At 39.4% G+C, this 17940-nt stretch overlaps 1 protein-coding gene across 2 annotated transcripts in view; it reads left to right on the forward strand.

The window, feature by feature from the left end:
• Shc3 (SHC adaptor protein 3) overlaps nucleotides 1–17940 on the forward strand; it is a 175310-nt gene that overhangs the window by 45119 nt on the left and 112251 nt on the right. For both annotated transcript variants that reach the window (XM_021263727.2, XM_004851323.4), the window contains exon 2: nucleotides 12816–12886. In XM_021263727.2, the coding sequence (XP_021119386.1) occupies nucleotides 12816–12886 (71 nt within the window). The remainder of the gene's footprint in view (nucleotides 1–12815; nucleotides 12887–17940) is intronic.

Here is a 17940-nt window from a genome sequence, read left to right on the forward strand (position 1 = left end):
CAGGTGCTAGGTCCCAGCGTGGTGTTGTTGAGGTGGTGGAACCTTCAGAAGTAGGGTCCAAATGGGAGTTTAACCAGGTCACTGGGCCAGTGCCTTCAGAAGGAAGGAACTAATGCTGATCTTGCCAAGTGAGTTGTTCAGAGTGAGGCCACCTGCACCTTGGCCCCTCTGCGTGCAGGCGGCTCTTCTTTTGGCTTCTTGCTCATCCTGTGATGCAGCAAGCTCATCAGGACCCTGGTGCCAGGCTGTTTCAATTCTCCAACCACCACAATCATCAGCCAAATAAACCTTTTTCCTCTTTACCTTACCCAGCATTGGGTACTTTGTTACAACAACACAAAACAGAATAAACAGGTTTTCTTGTATTTGTTCATCATTAACATTTTCTTCCAACTGGTCTTACACATTTATTGTTAAATTTATTTCAGCTTTTTCTTTTTTGTTATTATAAATGAACTATTTTCCGCATTGTATCCCTGTATCAGAGTATGTTTTATTTTCTTTGTGACTTTATTTAGCACACATGTATTTTTAACCAGTGTGAAAGGCTTTGATCTTTAATTGGCAGTTTTGACTCACTCATAAGCTTATGATTATTAAGGTGTTTGGATCTGTTAAAGATGATTATATTTCCTTTGCCTTTTCTTTGTGCATTTTCTATTTTTCATGTCTTATTTTTCCTGATAGGGCTATTTTATTTGTTTCTCCCTTTTGTTCTCTAGTGGTTTGGAAGTTGACCATTGTGTTCATATTTTTACAGTGGTTTATCATTTTTTACATATATATATATATATATATATATCATATTTTTCTGCTGCTACCTAGGATTAATCAGCCCAGACTCAACTTCATAAAACACAATAGTCCTTTGAATTGTTTCCTTTTATATTTTTGTATGTTTGTACTGTTCCCTATAATCCATATTGACATCTTCTGTGGTTTTAGTTCCTGATCATGATGAAAAAAAGTATCATTTATGCAGAATTATGAAAGCATAAGGTGTACCTGTAAACTTTGTTGCTTCTTTTCTCATGGCTTCTTATAGCCCACATCCTCCTCTTGGTGGGAGTCATCGTGTTTCTGCAATATTTCTTTCAGAGAGTATCTGTGGGTGGCTAACTTTCCAAGTCCTCGCTTTGCCTCCCACTTGAATGCTAGTTGGGTGGAAATAAGATTCTGGGATCCATAGTTCTCTTCTTCTGATTTTTGATGATGTTTATCTTCATGCATTTGATGCTGAAAGAGACATTTAATGTTACTCTAAGTTTTTTTTGTAATTCTGCTTTTTTCTCTTCCCACTCACAAAATGCTTTAAAAATATTTATTTTGACAAAGAAATTAAATTGATACTGAAACTACATATTAATAAGGTGCTATGCTTTGATACATATGTACATTTTATAATATTCAAATCTCTTCAAACATTTATCATTTCTTTGTGGTAAAAATATTCAAAATTATTTCTTCTAGCTTTTAAAGAATGTAGAATATATTATTCATCATCTACTACTGGCAATAGAACTGCAGAATTTATTTCCGCTTACACAGTACCTATCAGTCAACCATTTTCAATGCTCCCTCCCTATTACTCTCTTCAGCTTCCAGTAACTACTTTTCTAGCCTCTACTTCTACAGCAGTAACATTCTTGGATTCCACCTGAGTGAAATCATGTGGCATTGTCTTTCTGTGCTTGGCTTATTGCACTTAACCTAATGTCCTCCAGTTCCATCCACATTGCTACAATGATAGGATTTCATTGCTTTTACGGCCACATAGTATTCCTTGCGCATATGTGCCATGTTTTCTTATTCATTCATCAGTTGATGGTCACTTAGGTTTTTGATTCCACTTCTTAGCTCTTGTGTATATTGGTGTAATGAACATGGGTGTGCAGATGTCTCTTTGGCATAATGATTTAATTTCCTTTGGACGTATAGCTAGGAGTGAGATCGCTAGATCATGTAGTGGCTTTATTTTAAATTTTCTGAGGACTTGACATACTAATAGCTGTACTCATTTACATTTCCACCAATGGTGTGTGAAGGTCCCCTTCTGTCCATATCCTTGCCAGTTATTTTGCATTATTTTTGATAATAGCTATTCTAAATCAGTTGAAATTATAACTCACTGTGATTTTTATTTGGATTTTCCTGATGGTTGGTGATGTTGAACAGTTTTTCATATACTTGTTGGCTTTTGGTTTTGATAAATTTCTGTCTGTGTCTATTGCCCATTTTAAAAAAAATTTTTTTTTGGCCTCTCATGCTTTAGAGCACAAAAAGTTCTTTATTAACCATTAATCTTAATACACAGATTAACCAGGAGTCAAAAATAGCACATATTAATATATTCTACTAGCCTCCTCCTTTTTTCCCTCAACTTTAAAATGTTCCATGTAGAACGCTAGTTTTCTTTTACAGTAGTAGACATTTTCAGAGAAGACAAATTTTGATCTGTTTTCCCATTGGTGTAATCAGACTAAGACACATCGATGTTACAGGTTAATCACAGGATTGAGAGTAATTTTGACAATGCTAATCATGAGTCGTTTTCACTGATTTCATAGTAAATTTTACCATAAAGACATAATCACTAATTCACTGAAACCCACACAGATATTTCTATCGACGCATTAATCAAAGGATACACAAACCCAGAGTTTCAGCCACAGGCCAGCAAAAACATGCCTTTGCCAGCTTACAACTTGTGAATCATGTTTAAATGCTAATCATACTGGATTTTTGTGCGAACTAATAACACCTGAAGCTTACTAAATGGTCTCTCATTAGAGGCACTTCTCTGTGGTGATACTACAAATGGCCGTTTCCCTGCATTACCTAAAATTGGCTATTTCCCTGAAAGTTAGCTTCTGTTAATCACTCAGACTTGCATTTTACCACTGTCTATGGTAGGGCATCCAGAAAGTAGTTAGTTCCTCCCTGCATGCTAAAAGTGTAACCATGAGGTCAATTTTCCACCTCTCATCTTAGTGAAATTAAAAATAGCACCTTCGTCACATTGTTTCATGAACTTTTGGATCTCCCTCACTATTGACAAGTAAAATGAGAAACAAAATTAAGAATCTTAAAAAAAATGTGTTGTTTCCCTAGCATCACTGCAGGGACACAAGAATGCCAAAGCATGGCTTCCATAAACTTTGAGAGTAAGATTATGAAATTTACAATATAACTGACTAGCTACAAGAGTGAAATTTTAAAAAGGGAAAAAAACTAGACATAGGACAGCCTCATTTTCTTTTCTTTTTTTTTTGGTACCAGAGATCGAACTCAGGACCTTGCACTTGCAAGGCAGGTGCAGTGCCACTGAGCTAAATCCCCAGCCCAACATCCTCATTTTCTAAGAAGCATGTAACTACCAGGTTAGAGATGTTTAAAAAGGTGGGTAGGGTGTGGTAGTATACACCTGTAATCCCAGCTCTCTGGGAGCCTGAGGCAGGAGGACAACAAATTTGAACCCAATCTGGCAGTTTAGAGAGACTTCATCTTAATGTAAACATTTTTTTAAAAAGAAGAGCTAGGGATGTAGCTCAGTGCAAAGGCTCTGGGTTCAATCCCCAGCATTGGCCCCCCCCAAAAGTGGTGGGTGAGCCAAGGCTTCTGGGGCAGACTCTTTGGGCTCCAATCTTAATTCTAACTACTTACAGGCGGGGAGACATTAGACAGATTATTCAATCTCTCTAAACTTGCGTTTCCTGATTTATTTAAAACAAATAATAATTACTCTTATCCATATGATGGAGGAATTAAATGAGAAAAAACATTTCAAAAAATTGCAGTGCCTCCCATGTGTTATGCAATAAACAAGTGCCAGTTATTATAAGAAAATGTGATTAATATTAATGAATTCAATTAATGAATTCAATTGTTAAACAGAGCATCTAACTTTCTACATACTCTGTAAATACATTCCTAAATACCATATGAAAGTGTACAAGTTTTAATTTTCTTTCTCTCTATTTCTATATTAAAGAAGGATAAATTGAGTTAATAAAATTAAAGCAGAAACTCTGCAAGTGTGCACAGTTTTAAGATTTAAAAGTAACTCCGTCATTCCTGTATTTTTCATTTATTCAGTGAATATTTATTCAGAGTGTGGTGCAGGGAGGTCACTGTGCCCTTTAATCAACACTGGAATGCACACCTGGACATATTTCAGACTAAAGTTGAACAACGCTAATTGGAAGCACGTCCCTAATTCTTCGGATAGATTTCTTCAATGATAGAAGATTCATTTTCCTAGGGAGAACTATAGTAGATATTCATTAAATCATGCTGCATAAACCTATTTAAACGCCTCTAAGATGAAGAGCCAGGAATAAGCAGGCAGAAATAAGTTTTTTCTTTTGACAAATTTAATTAAAGATACACTTTCAGTGATCAAAACTAAACAATAAAAATTTTTAATGTTCGTTTCAGATTAAATTTCGAGGGCTGGGGATTTACCTCAGTGGTTCCGGCACCTGCCTCACAAGCACAAGGTCCTGTGTTCGATCCCCAGTACCAGAAAAAAAAAGAAAGAAAGAAAGAGAGAGAGAGAGAAAGATAGATAGATACTATCAGATTAAATTTTGAAGTGGATTCCGAGATATTCTAAGGGGGTGGAGTGGAATGAAAGGTCAACTACTGCCTATTTTTAAAGCAATTATTTATTTAGTTTTCATTACTGAGTTGCTTGAATTTTTATTTATTTATTTATTTGTTTGTTTATTTATTTGGTACTGAGGATGGAACTCGGGTCCTTGCACTTGCAGGGCATGCGGTGGATCCACTGAGCTAAATCTCCAGCCCCCTGCTTGAGTTTTTAATGTTCTGGCTATTAACCCTTTATCAGATTTATAGCTTATAAATATGTATTTACTCTCATTTTGTAGGTAATATCTTCATTCTATTGATTGTTTTGTTTCCTGTGCAGGTTTTTTTGTTTGTTTGTTTTTTGTTTTTTGGTACTGGGGATCAAAGTCAGGACCTCGTGCTTGCCAGGCAGGCACTGTGCCACTGACCTAAATCTCCAGCCTAGAAGCTTTTTAATTTGGTGTAATTCCATTTATCTATTTTTGCTTTTATTTCCTGGACCTAAATGTCATATCCAAAAAATCCTTGCCCAAACTGATGTCACGAAGCATTTTACCTATTGTTTTTTATAGTAGTTTCATAGTTCCAGGCCTTACATGTAATTGATAATCTATTTTGAGTTGATTTTTATATATGGTGGGAAGTGAAACTCTAGTTTACTTCTTTAGCATGTGGATATAGTTTTCCCAGCACCATTCATCAAAGAGACTATCCTTTCCCCAATGTGTGTTCTTAGCACCTGTGTTGAAGATTGATAGGCTATACATGTGTGGGTTTACTTCTGTATACTCTTTTCAATTCCTTTGGTCTATGTGTCTGTTTTTATGTCAATACCATGCTGTTTTGATTGCCGTAGCTTTGTTGAATATTTTGAAGTTGAGTAGTGTGATGCATACAGCCTTGCTTTTTATTTTGTTATTTATTTATTTATTTTTTCTCAAGATTGCTTGGCTATTTCAGGGTTGTTTTGTGGTTCCACATGAATTTTAGGATTCTTTTTCTATTTCTATGAAGAGTGTTGTTGGTATTTTGATGAGAATTGCATTGCATCTGTAGGTCACTGTGAGTGGCATGGACATTTTGACAATACATACTATCCTATTTAATAAACAAAAGACAGCTTTCCATTTTTGTGTCCTTTTCAATTTCTTCCATAAATATACTTTTCATTGTAGAGCTCTTTTTCACTTTTTTGACTAAATTTATTCCTTGGTAAGTTGTTTTATTTTTGTAGCTATTTTAGTATATGTGCTGCCGAAGTGAGCACTTTTTGTAGCTATTTTAAGTGAGATTGCACTATTGATTTTTTTCACACAATTTGTTATTGGTATATTGAAATGCTACTGGTTTTTGCGTGTTGATTTTATATCCTGAAACTTTTCTGAGTTTTGACAATGATATTAGTTCTAATTGTGTGTGTGTGTGTGTGTGTGTGTGTGTGTGTGTGTGTGTAGACTTTGGGATTTTCTATGTATATGATTACATCCTTGATGAACAGTGCCAATTTGATTTCCTCTTTTTCATTTGATGTCCTATATTTCTTTGTCTGGTTCGGTTGCTCTGTCTGACTTCCAGTACTATGTTGAGTAAGAGTCATGAAAGTGAACACTTCTGCCTTGTACCAGATCTTAGAGAGAGAACCTTTGGCTTTTCCTCTATTCAGTAAGATCATAGCTGTGGGATAATGAAATGTGTTTTGAAGTTTCTTTATTGATCCTTTTGTTCTGAAATTAAGCTACCATGTGCTCATAAGTAGATCATATTTTTTCTTTCACTTTTCTTCTTGGAGCTCTGAAAAAAAGCACCAGGACTTTATACTTTCTTTGTGTTTCAGCTTCTGTGGAATGGGGAGTTTTTCTGGGCTTCCTGTCCAGCTTTCAATATTCTTCAGTTTGGTTCAACTTTGGAGCTCACTGTTTGAGTTTTCTATTTATACCCAAAATGAATTATTTACTCTTTGCTAGTATAAATCAGGTACACATCACATTCTAATTCCCAGTAGTGACCAAAATTTTAACAAAATCCCTTTGAGTTCATGGAAGAAAAAATATAGAACATAATATTTCAATTAGAAGCCAAATAGATATTATGGAAAAATGATTTTAAAATGCTTAAGGAATAATGCATACAAGAGACAGGGACTGACCATTGAAGTATAGCAGAATAGAGTTCAGGTTAAGGTCCACACAGAAATAGGAACTTAATTCTACACAGGTGGCTTATTGACTCAGGAGGGAATGGGTGAACTATTAAACAAATGGTGCTGGTGTAAATCATAGTTCACCTGGAGGCTAAGCCTTTTAACTTGTGCCATCTTCTATGGAGACAAATACATTCCAAATAGACTACTAAATGAACAACATCAAATAGAACACTTAAATGGATGTATATGTAAATAAATAATAAATGTTAAAATAAAGCTGGGGTCAAGAAGATTTCTTAAGCAAGATAGGACACTCTGAAGCTGTATAGAAAATGGTCAGAACAGACTATTTTAGTAATTACTACCATAGTAGATTTTATGACATAAAATATAGACACCATTCAAAAAATAATTCAGTGAGAGATTAATATCACATTAATCTATAAGAAAAATTAAGAACTTAGAAGAAAATCATGCAAAGACATGAACAATTGACAGGAAAAGAAATTCAAATAGTTATTAAGAAAGTAATGAAAACAAGTAAGAAAAACACCACATTAAGAAAAATAACCATATTGGATATGAGGGAAAGGCAAATTAAAATGAGATACTGTTGCCCATCACTGGGAAAGATACAGGAGACTGAGGCTACTGGAATGCCCATTAAGAATGGATAAAGAAAATATGGGGTGGACACAGAATTGTAGAGCATAAAAAGCCATAAAAAGATGAAATCTTATCATTTCAACATTAGAGGTGGAACCGGAGGTTATTATGTTAAGTGAAATAAACCAAGCTCAGGAAGGTAGCTACCACATGATCTCAATCATATATGGAATCTCAAAAAATTGCTGATCTTAGCAACTGAAGGTAAAATCATGATTACCAGAGGCTGGGCGTGGTAGGCTGATGGGGAGATGGGAAATTGTTGATCAGTTAGTGGTTACAGTTAGAAATGAGAAGCCCTGGTGTGCTATTGCACAGTAGGGTGACTGTAAGATAATGGCAAGGCTCTACCTATCAAAATGAAGGGATTTTGAAGTTTCCACCCTAAGGAAATGATGCATGTTTGAGGAGATAAGATATGCCTAACCTGATTTAAACATTACACAGTGTATATGTATTGAAACATTACATGTTACCCAATTAATGTGTGCAGTTTTTATGGTCTTCTGTATCCATTAATATGAAGATTGGTGTACGGTGTTGTGAAGGTTGAAGACGGCAACTCTTGCATGTACAGTACGGAGGTTGAGAGGCCAAATTGCTACACATCTTTGAAAGGGTAATTCACCCCTGAGATGATGGTGGTATTCACACACTGTGCAAATGTGTTGGTGGTAATTGTGTAACTCTGAAAAGTTAGTCCTGGTGTGTACGTAATGCTGTAAAAGTAGTGGTGGTATGATTTCCATAATTCTGGGACTGTAGTGGTGGTAACCATGTAACTCCACAGTGTTCATGGTACTCAGATTAAATCTGCAACACTGATTGTGACTTAACACAACCTTGGGAAAGAGGCACAGGACACAAGCCCACAGCTCTGCAGTGCTGATTATGGTCATATTAACATCACTCTGAAATGCTGGTTGCTATTTGCATAATCCTACTGCATTGTACACAGTTCTCCCAGAGCTCTGTGATGCTGGTGCTAGTGTGAGTGTGTCTCCCAAGTGTTCATGTGCTGGAAGCCTGGTCCTCAGTTTGATATGTTGAGATGGAGGGACCTTTAGGAGTTGAGGCCTAGTGGGAGGTTATTAGGTCATTTGGAATTTGGCCTCAGATCATGAACTCTGTCTTTCATACATGTTCCCACAGTGATGCCATCTACCATGTGTTGATCTACCCAAGGGAGCCTTTACAAAAGGCTAAACCAATAGAGCTTCTGGCCTTCATAACTATGTCTCTTCTTTACAAGTTATTCAGCCCCAGGCACTTTATTAGAGCAATAGGAAATGGGCTAAAACAACTGGTGTGAGTGGAACTCATATAAATCTGTCATGGTGGTGGGAACAGCCACCATACAACTCTGGAGTGTTAGTGATGGAATTCAGATAATGCTGTGGTTGTTGCACACATAACTTCACAAAATTGGTGGTAATGTTCATGTAATGCTATGATGATAATAGTGATATTCACATAATTTTGTGTTGAGGCTTGTGGTAAAAAAAATGCTATGGTGTTGGTAGTTGTTATATAATTGTGTTACATATATGATATCCAAATAATCTTACAATATTGATAGTGGTATTCAGATCACTGCATTAGCTTTCTGTTGCTGTGACAAAATACGTGAAAAAATAAACTTAAAGGAAGAGAGGTTTATTTTGGCTCACAGTTTTACAGGTTTCTGTCTGTCGTTGACTGGCTCCAAGGCAGAAACATCATGGTGGAAGGGTTGGTGGAGGAAAGCTGCTCATATCATGCCAGCCAGGACTCAAGAAAGAGAGAGGAAGAGGCTGGAGCAAGATATACTCTTGCAGGATACACCCCCAGTGACTTACTGGCTCCAACCAAGCCCTGTCTCCTAAAATTTCCACCATTTCCCAATAATATCATCAAATTATAAATCCATCAATGGATTAATCCTTCATAACCCAGTCCCCTTCCAATTGTTCCATCTTTGAACATTGCTGCTTCGTGGACCAAGCTTTCAACACATGAGCCTGTGGGGAACATTTCAGATCCAAATGATAACAATTACCTTGTGACACTGGTGGAAGAATTCACATAATTTTTAGATGGTGACACTGGAGGATGTGGTATCCACATAACTCTGTTGTCCATCATGTCCATATACTTTGTAACAGTGGTGACAGTTGTATTCATGTGAGTTTACAATGTTGGTGGCAGTGGTGTTCACATGATTCTATGATGTTGGTTGTATTCACATAACACCATGATGCCTGTGACATCCTCTGTAGTTTTTTATGGTACCCACATAACTCTGGAACACCCATGTGGGATTGACACAATTGTGCAATGTAGTGGCATTAGTCACATAACATGGTGACTTTGTTATTGTTCATTTGATCCTTCACACAAGCTGCTGGTATTCACATACTTCTGTGACAGTAGACATGCATAATTCTATAATTTTGTGGTCAGTGGTACATGAGTCTGCGATAGTTTTGCTGGTGATAGTCACAACTGTGACAATGATTGTGCTATTTACCCTACACTATTACATTGGTAGTGATACTTAAATATTTCTGTGATGCTTATGGTGGTGTTCCTATAACTCTGAGACTGGTCACAGCTAATTGTGTAGTGGTGGCTGTATTCCCATAACTATGACAGTAGCTGTTGTATTTATATAAATCTGTGACGTTGGCATGGGTATTTACATGACACTATAATGTTGTTGGCAGTAGTCATATAATTCAATGACATTATTCGTGGTATACACATAACTGTGAGAGTGATGGAGATGGTATTGAAATAACTTGGAGTCATCAGTCATGGTATGTACGTAACTCTGAGGCACTGGTGTTATTAGTATACACGTTACTTTGTAGCTATGGTGGTTGCTTTAATATACTGTACAGTGCTATTGATGTTATTCACTTAACTCTGTGAGATTCTTCATGATATTGAGTTAAGGCCACAAGAATGTTAGATGTGACTCTGAATTAGCCATGTGACCATAGTCACATAGTTACACAACCCTACAACATTGGTGGAGGTTAATTTGCATATTCTGTGAAATTCACCATTTATTCACATGGCACTACTATATTTTCTCATAGAATCAGCATGATTGTGGAACCTTTGTGGTGCTATTCATGCATGTTGTGATGGTGATGATGCTATTTTTTAGACGCTCTGCAACTTGGTCATGGTATTTCTATAACTCTGTAAGGCTAGTAGCATGACATTAATATTGCAAGGTAGTGGTGGTGGTATTTGTATAAATTTGTAACTTGGTCAAAATACTTGCAGAACTTTGCTATATTGACAGTTGTGGAATTAACAAAACTGCAACAGTAATGTTTGCATAACTGTGGTTCTGGTCATGGTATTAACATATATCTCAATGTTGTTGATAGCTGAATTAGAATAACTGCGTCAGTGGTGTGCTCTCTTAATGATAGCACAGTGACGAAGTCACATAATTCTGTGATGGTGACAGATGACAATCCTGGACAATGTTGGGCATTGTTTTCACTTATCTTAGCGATAGTGGTAGTAATGCTCATGTACTCCTACCATGGTGTTAAGGGTGTCCACACAGCTCTGTAATACTGATGGTGGTATTCTCATGACCCATAACAGTGGTTGTGATATTCACATACATCTCAGAAGTTATAAGTTATTAATGGTATTCTATTCACATAAATCTGTAATATTGCTAGCAGTTGTATTCTTAAAACATTGTGATTTGGGTGGTTATTCACATAAATGTGCATTTATGGTGGGATAGTTTTCATATATTTCTGTGACACTGGTGTGGTTTCCATATGACATTGCAATGCTGGTGTGGTATTTGCGTAACACAGATTTTGGTTGTGCCATTCATGTAAATACAAACTCATGGTGGGGAAGTTATTCATATAACTAGTAACAGTGGTGATGGTGTCTGCCTAACCTTGTGATATTGCTTATAGTTTCCACATAACTCTCTGACATTGTCATGATATTTATGCAATTCCACATTGGCAGGTGGTAATGTTCATGTGATTCAGCAGCATTGTTTTTTTGTGGTAGTCTCACAATTGTGTGATATTGGTCATGGCATTAATATCACTCTACAATGACTGTGGTGGTAGTAATTCTAGGACATTAGTGTGTGTTGCATTCCCATAGCCCCATGTGCTCAACTGTGGTAATCATTTAACTTTGTCATGGGTTTTACACAACTCTGCAACATGGATGTGGTATATGCATAATTCTGTGATTTTGATGGTGGTGATTGTCACATAACTGTACTATTGACCCTGTTTATTCACAGGAACTGGCTGTGTGATTGTTACAGTTATATAACTGCAGGCTCAGTGGTAGTGTGAGTCCGACCCCTCTGTGGCATTGGCCATGGAATCCTCATGGTGGTGTTCAAATAACTCTGGGATACTGGTGGTGGTGCAGTAGTGTGCAACTGAAATGCAATCATTTCTGTGCCATCCCATGGGGTTGGTTCACTAAATCTAAATTTAAACTTGTTCACTAAATCTAATTTTAAATGTAATACTGTATCTAGTTCATTATCCCTAACTGTAGTTACAAGCATACATTCACATATTCACTTTCATGTGTGAAGCTGATCAAAATTTGGCTATACACTGAGATGCATAAACTTAAACTCCTGAAAACTTATGGTAAATAATGCAGAAGAGGGCTTTTTGGTAAACCAAAGTTATCTATAGTTTATTTAAAGACCCCAAAATATATTTATTAAGTAATCATGTTTAATGTTAGTCATGGAGTGTTTCTATTCTTTAGACATTGATAAACCTCTGGAAGTTTTGTAAAGAACTAGAAATATGATGTTGGAATTGGAGTTATGGTGTCAGTATCAATATCTATTTAAATAACATTTGAATTAAATGTTTAAGATTTCTGCTGTATAAAATATACCTTAATAAAAGCTTTGAAAAATGTACAACTAAATAAAATGACAATATTGAGGTTTTAGAAAAGTTAAGTGTGGTGCCAGTCTAAGCACTGTTATTTTCTTCTTTTTACTGTTTTATTATTAGTATCTGTTTGCCATACATGTAGTTTACAATTACCTTTAGGACTGGGTACATGTATATAATACAGCTTGATTCTTTTAGTCCCCTTCCCCTCCCTTCTTCCCCCAGTAAATCCCCTTTCCCCATTTTCATTCTTGTTGATATTATTAATCTTATCTCATGTTTATGACATATAATGTTTACATTTTTTGAGCTTATTAGGTTCCTATATACGACATTTTTGTTTACTTATGGATGTAAGTTATTGCTTTAATAGAAACAGAACAAAGTAGCGCTATAAAATTTAAACTTAAAATGTGATTCTCCCTAAATGCCCTTGTTATAGTCAGGAGCTGTCTCATCTCAGCTCTCAGGTTCACCACGATCTGTGTTTCTTCCCCTTGCAGTACTTGGGGTGCATTGAAGTCCTGCGCTCAATGAGGTCTCTCGACTTCAGTACAAGGACACAAATCACCAGGTAAGTCCTCTTGGAAGAAGACTCCTGATCTCAGAGGCTCACAGCTTAGATATTTCCACCTTCAGGTGTTGGAGGTGGGTGATGTGAATCAGGACTCACTGTGTTTGGAAACATTGGCATGTTCATCCAGATTTGTGACACTTATCACTCAGCGGGCATGGTGAAGGACACTTTACTTTTTATAGTTCAGCTGCAGACATATAGAGCAATCGAGTATGCTTGTTTCATTTACAGAAAAAACTCTAATGTTAGATTGATTATTTCAAAAATTAAATGAACTGTGTTCTTTTTCATAAAGAAAATCAGTTTCTACAGAGGATTTCCCACAGTAAACACAGAGAAGTAGAAATATTCATGGGAGTAGGTCATTTAGAAAGTATGTCCATTTAAGGTGTCAGAATTTTGAATATTTTATATACATTTTCCACCATCAACTAGATTTTAAACTTTTTAGGGCTAGTATTTAAGCACTGTTTCTGTGCAATTTCAAAGCTTGGTACAGTTTGTAGTAGAGTTCAGGCCATTAAAATAATACCAATCTCAAGCCCTCTTACTAAGGAAAGTAGGACCGAGTCTAGGAAATAGTTACACTTTTGTGGCTGAGGAGCTTATGTAGCTTTGGCACCTATGGACTTGCTTCATCGAAATCATGACCTCAGAAAACGCTTCTTGTTTACTTCAAAGTACCGTCTTGTTTATCTTTGAGTGAGCAAGCTGAAGTCTAAAGACTGAAATTTAGAAGAAAATTATTTGCGGTAATTAGCTGATCAGTAATGTACACACCTCAAGGCTATTTTAAGTACCATGGTAGCACCTCTTCTTCCTCACTGAAGTTCATGATCCAGAGTTGATGTTTAGCCAGGTTTACTGACCAATGCCTACAATCCCAGCACTGTGATGGCTAAGGCAGGAGGACTGCAAGTTTGAGCCCAGCCCCTGTTGCATTTTCAAACAGTAGAGAGTGAACAATCCAATCCATTTTAAGTTTTATGCTTCCTTTATTTTAATGTACCCAAAGTCCCCTGCTGAACCTGCACTTAGGCCCATACCCCCCAGCACAGCCTTGGAGTGGATGGTCTCTGCATACAAAGGTGCTCATTGCAGACACGAACAGCGGGATTCTGCTCCAAAAGGGATACATTCTGAAAAGTCTCCAGGCACAGCCAGACTCAAAGCCTGTAAAAGGTCCAGATGTGGTGGTGGGCACCTGTGATTCCAGTGACTCAGGAGGCTGAGGCAGGAAGATCAAAAGCTGTAGGCCAGCCACAGGGCAACTTAATACGCCCTTGTCTCAGAACAGAGTAGGCTGGAGATGCAGCTCAGTGTTGAGCTTGCTCAGCACGCTGGAGGGCCTGGGTTCAATTTGCAGGACCAGAAACCAAAACAGAACAAAAAATAAACAGCAGCAACAACAAAACAACCCCCCCAAAAAACCCGTGGAGTGACACATCTGCATTTTAGGGAAGGTGTTTCCTGTGGACTGGGACTTAGGTGACTTTCCTCACTGGTTTAGTGGTGGGGAAGTTTGCAGGGTGACTGTCCTGAGGCAGGGGCACAGAGGGACCCCAAATCACACAGAATCCGCAGGCTGTGAGCTTGGCATTGCCTCTGACTGCTGTTTCCTGTGGGGGACCTGAGATAAAGCAGGGATGTGGCCATGAAGTGTTGGTCTGAGAGCCCCAAGAGGCTGTAGTGTGGGGCTTTGAATTAAGCAAATAGCGAGGAAGCTCTGGCATAGGAAAGAGAAGTGGCTGTGACCTGTGCCTGTCCAGTGAATCCCAGACAGGGCCAGGGGGGTCCCATCCACTCTGCTGGGTGTGCGGCCTGTTTCACCCTCCCCAGAAGAAGGACCCTTCTGGCCAGACCTCAGCGTGGCGGGGCCTCTCTGTCCACCCTCGCTCATCTTCCAAGATTTCGCCTGGGAAGCTCAACTCCTGGGACCTAGCATGCTATACATGCTCACAGAGAACAGGACTCCGAGGTAAAATCTTTCGCCGTGCCATCCTCCAGCCCTCTCCAGTCCCACTCATGTCTGCAGCCTTCCCAAGACTGCTCATGCACCCTCCTTCTACTGGCTGTGTGCACCCTGCAGCACCTGCTGCCACCCCGCTGCCCTCTGAGTCGCGTGGACACTGTGCCCTTTTAAGAAAGGCCACGATTACTGATGCGAGGTGGGGGCTGTTCACAGAGGCCCTGCGCCCACTGGGCATGCACTGGCTGGGAGTGGAGTAGAGCATGAGAGGCAGCTGGGCAGTCCTGGGGGACCTCAGCAACCTGGTACGTCCAGGCAATGCCCTGGGACACTCACCCACTTCGGTGATGGGAGTACCCGACAGAGTAAGTTTGAATATCTTTTGCTTAAGTTTTGGGGTTCTTTCTCTTGAACAGTGGGTGGCATGAGCTCTACTAAGTGGGCAAGAGTTTGCCATGTCTTCCTTGTGTTTGTGAAGGGATTACTTTAGGGTTAGAGTTACCTGGGGGAGGGCAATGTCCTTACTCTGTAAACAGCGGAAACAAGTAATTCTGCAGAGCCTGGCCTCGGGAACACATCACTAAGGCCTAGTAGGACACACACTTTCACACCCGGTGGGTGGACAATGTGGAAAAGACAGCCAAATGTTGCTACTAGGCTTCTCAGAAGGCCCCTATTGGAAGATCTGATCTTTACAAGTAGGCTATTTGATTATGCTATTTCTAGACTTCCTTTTTCACTGCAAAATAAACAGTTCTTACCTCAAAAGGAATGAGTCTATTTTCATAGCTTCCTTGAAGCTGGTTGAGCCAATGTGGAAAAAGAGTGTTCTGGCCCCACACTCAGACCCACCCCTGAGAATAGATGGCTTTGCGTTTCACCTCATGGGCTCCTTGTAAATGTGCTTCTTCTCAATGTGTTTGGAGCCCGAGCCCCTCACAGACCTCCAGAGGGGCACGACTTAGCAGGGGGAGTTAGTGTTTTCTATTTCATGTTCTTTTTGGAAACTCTCCTGCATGCATATGTATCCTGGTACTCCAGCTGGAATAATCTTGTACCCGCCTGTCTCTTTCTTTGGTATCTCACATAAGCCTGTGCCAAATGCTGGGGTGTGGGGATTACAGGTCCCAAGGGGCCCAGAGCCACACGGTAAGATACCACTGGCATTCATTGCAGAACACTGTTTAGAAACAGGGATGTGGGCTCTCCCAAGCCTGGGTGAGTCTAGGGAGACTTCCTGGAGGAGGAATCACGTAAGCCTGAGCAGAGCCAGCTAGACTCTCGGAGTGTCTGGAAAGTGGGCAGAACCATACCTGGAAGGCCCTTTGCAGGCCTCACAAGGGCTCTGCCAGTCTACTCGGGGCAGAAGTTCTGATGCAAGCCCGGGTGAGAGGCCTGTGCCAGCTCCCAAAGTTGCCACAGGGGTAGTCTGCACTTGGGGAAGTGTTGCCTAAGCCCTGCTGCCATTAGGACACCAGGAGAACTTTGGGCACAGGGACCTTAGGGCTCCGCCTCCTCCAGGGTTACTGTCTTCTCCTTTTATGTTCAGTTGCTTTTCCTTGTAATACCTGCTACTAAATGGTTTTCATCTGTGAACCTAAGCATTCGATTACCATGGAAAGTCTGACTCAGCCATTGAGGAGGGTAGGGACCCAGGAGGCCTTTCCTTGGTCAGACCTTTGTGTGTATGTGCCTCAACTTGGATCCCACCCCACATAGGCTTAGGAGGTGATCAGGGAGGCTGCCTCAAGAGCCCCAGCAAGCAGGAAGTGAGCACAGTCAATGGGCCCTTCTGAGAAAGTTCCCTGTGGGCCACATCCCATATGTATACAAGATAGAAATGCTGGGGTATCTGCCCACCCACTGCCCCCCCTCACCAGTGAAGGCCAGTTCTGCTCTTCATGACCACCCTGAGGCAGCCAAGAAAGCTAGAGAAGCTGCCCTCAGGGAGGTGGAGGCCAGATGTGAGTACTTGAGGAAGTATGGTTTCACGGACAGAGGTCCTGTCCAGAGTAGCCAGGCTGCTGGCTGACAGGGCTGGCTAAACCTATGCAATGACACAGTTCTGGGCTCCTCTGTCTGTCCAAGTGGGGCTTTTTGATTGATTTTCTGGCAGCTGCCCTAGTCTGGTCTGGAACAGCAGGCTCCCAACTGCTCTGAGCAGAGCCTGTTAGAGACATGGGATCGCTGGTGTCCTTATCTCACAGGGAAGGACAGGGACTCTGGGGAATAGCCCAACACTGCCACTTAGAGACACATTATGTCCACCACTGGGACCTTTAGAGCCAGCACCTCATCCAGGGAGTAGCATAGAAATACCACTTGCAGGCTTGTTGGAAGACTTAGAAATGTAGACCTGCCAGGTACCAGTGCTGTTCCTGGCACATGGTAGGTGTTCAAGGAGGCAGATAGACTTATTATCATGAACCTCATTCATGCTTTATAAATTTCTGTATAAGAAAATATCAATTATTAATTACTGACATAATACCTGGTAGCAATTGATATAAATTATCGATTTCAATCAACTTAATCCAGGGTATTAATTTTTCCTAACTAGAAAGGTTGGTTTGATGCAACAAACCAGTTATTGACAAACAATTGGGGATGAGGCATTAATTCTCACATGCACAATATTATCTGGCATTTCACCTATGTTCTTGAGTCTGATTGCCAATAATGAAGATGACAATGACAGTAGTATGGAATGCTGACTGTGTTCCAGCACTTCATTCATTCAGCAAATATTTACTGAGCTCATACTATGGCTAATTACTGTTTAGACATTGAGACTAATGTACAGAATAAGAGCTTAACTTCTATTGTGTGAAAAGAGAAAAAATAAAGATCTACATAAGTAGGAAGTTTAGACAAGCTCTGCCAACTTGCCATTTTTATAGATGGAAATGACCAAATGCCAGCAATTCCATATTGCTCCATGCAGAAATTTCAGACAGTGACAACAGTGCATATGGCATCTTCTTAGTAACCTTGGAGGCAAGCAGTATAAATTCGGGGAATGAGGAAACTGAGAGTCATAATGTTGTCCAAGACCATGTAGCTGGGAAGTGGCAAAGTGGAG

Source organism: Heterocephalus glaber, unplaced genomic scaffold (assembly GCF_053883595.1).
Source record: "Heterocephalus glaber isolate CG9 unplaced genomic scaffold, H.glaber_assembly_v1.0 deba00000621, whole genome shotgun sequence".
Classification (NCBI taxonomy): domain Eukaryota; kingdom Metazoa; phylum Chordata; class Mammalia; order Rodentia; family Bathyergidae; genus Heterocephalus; species Heterocephalus glaber.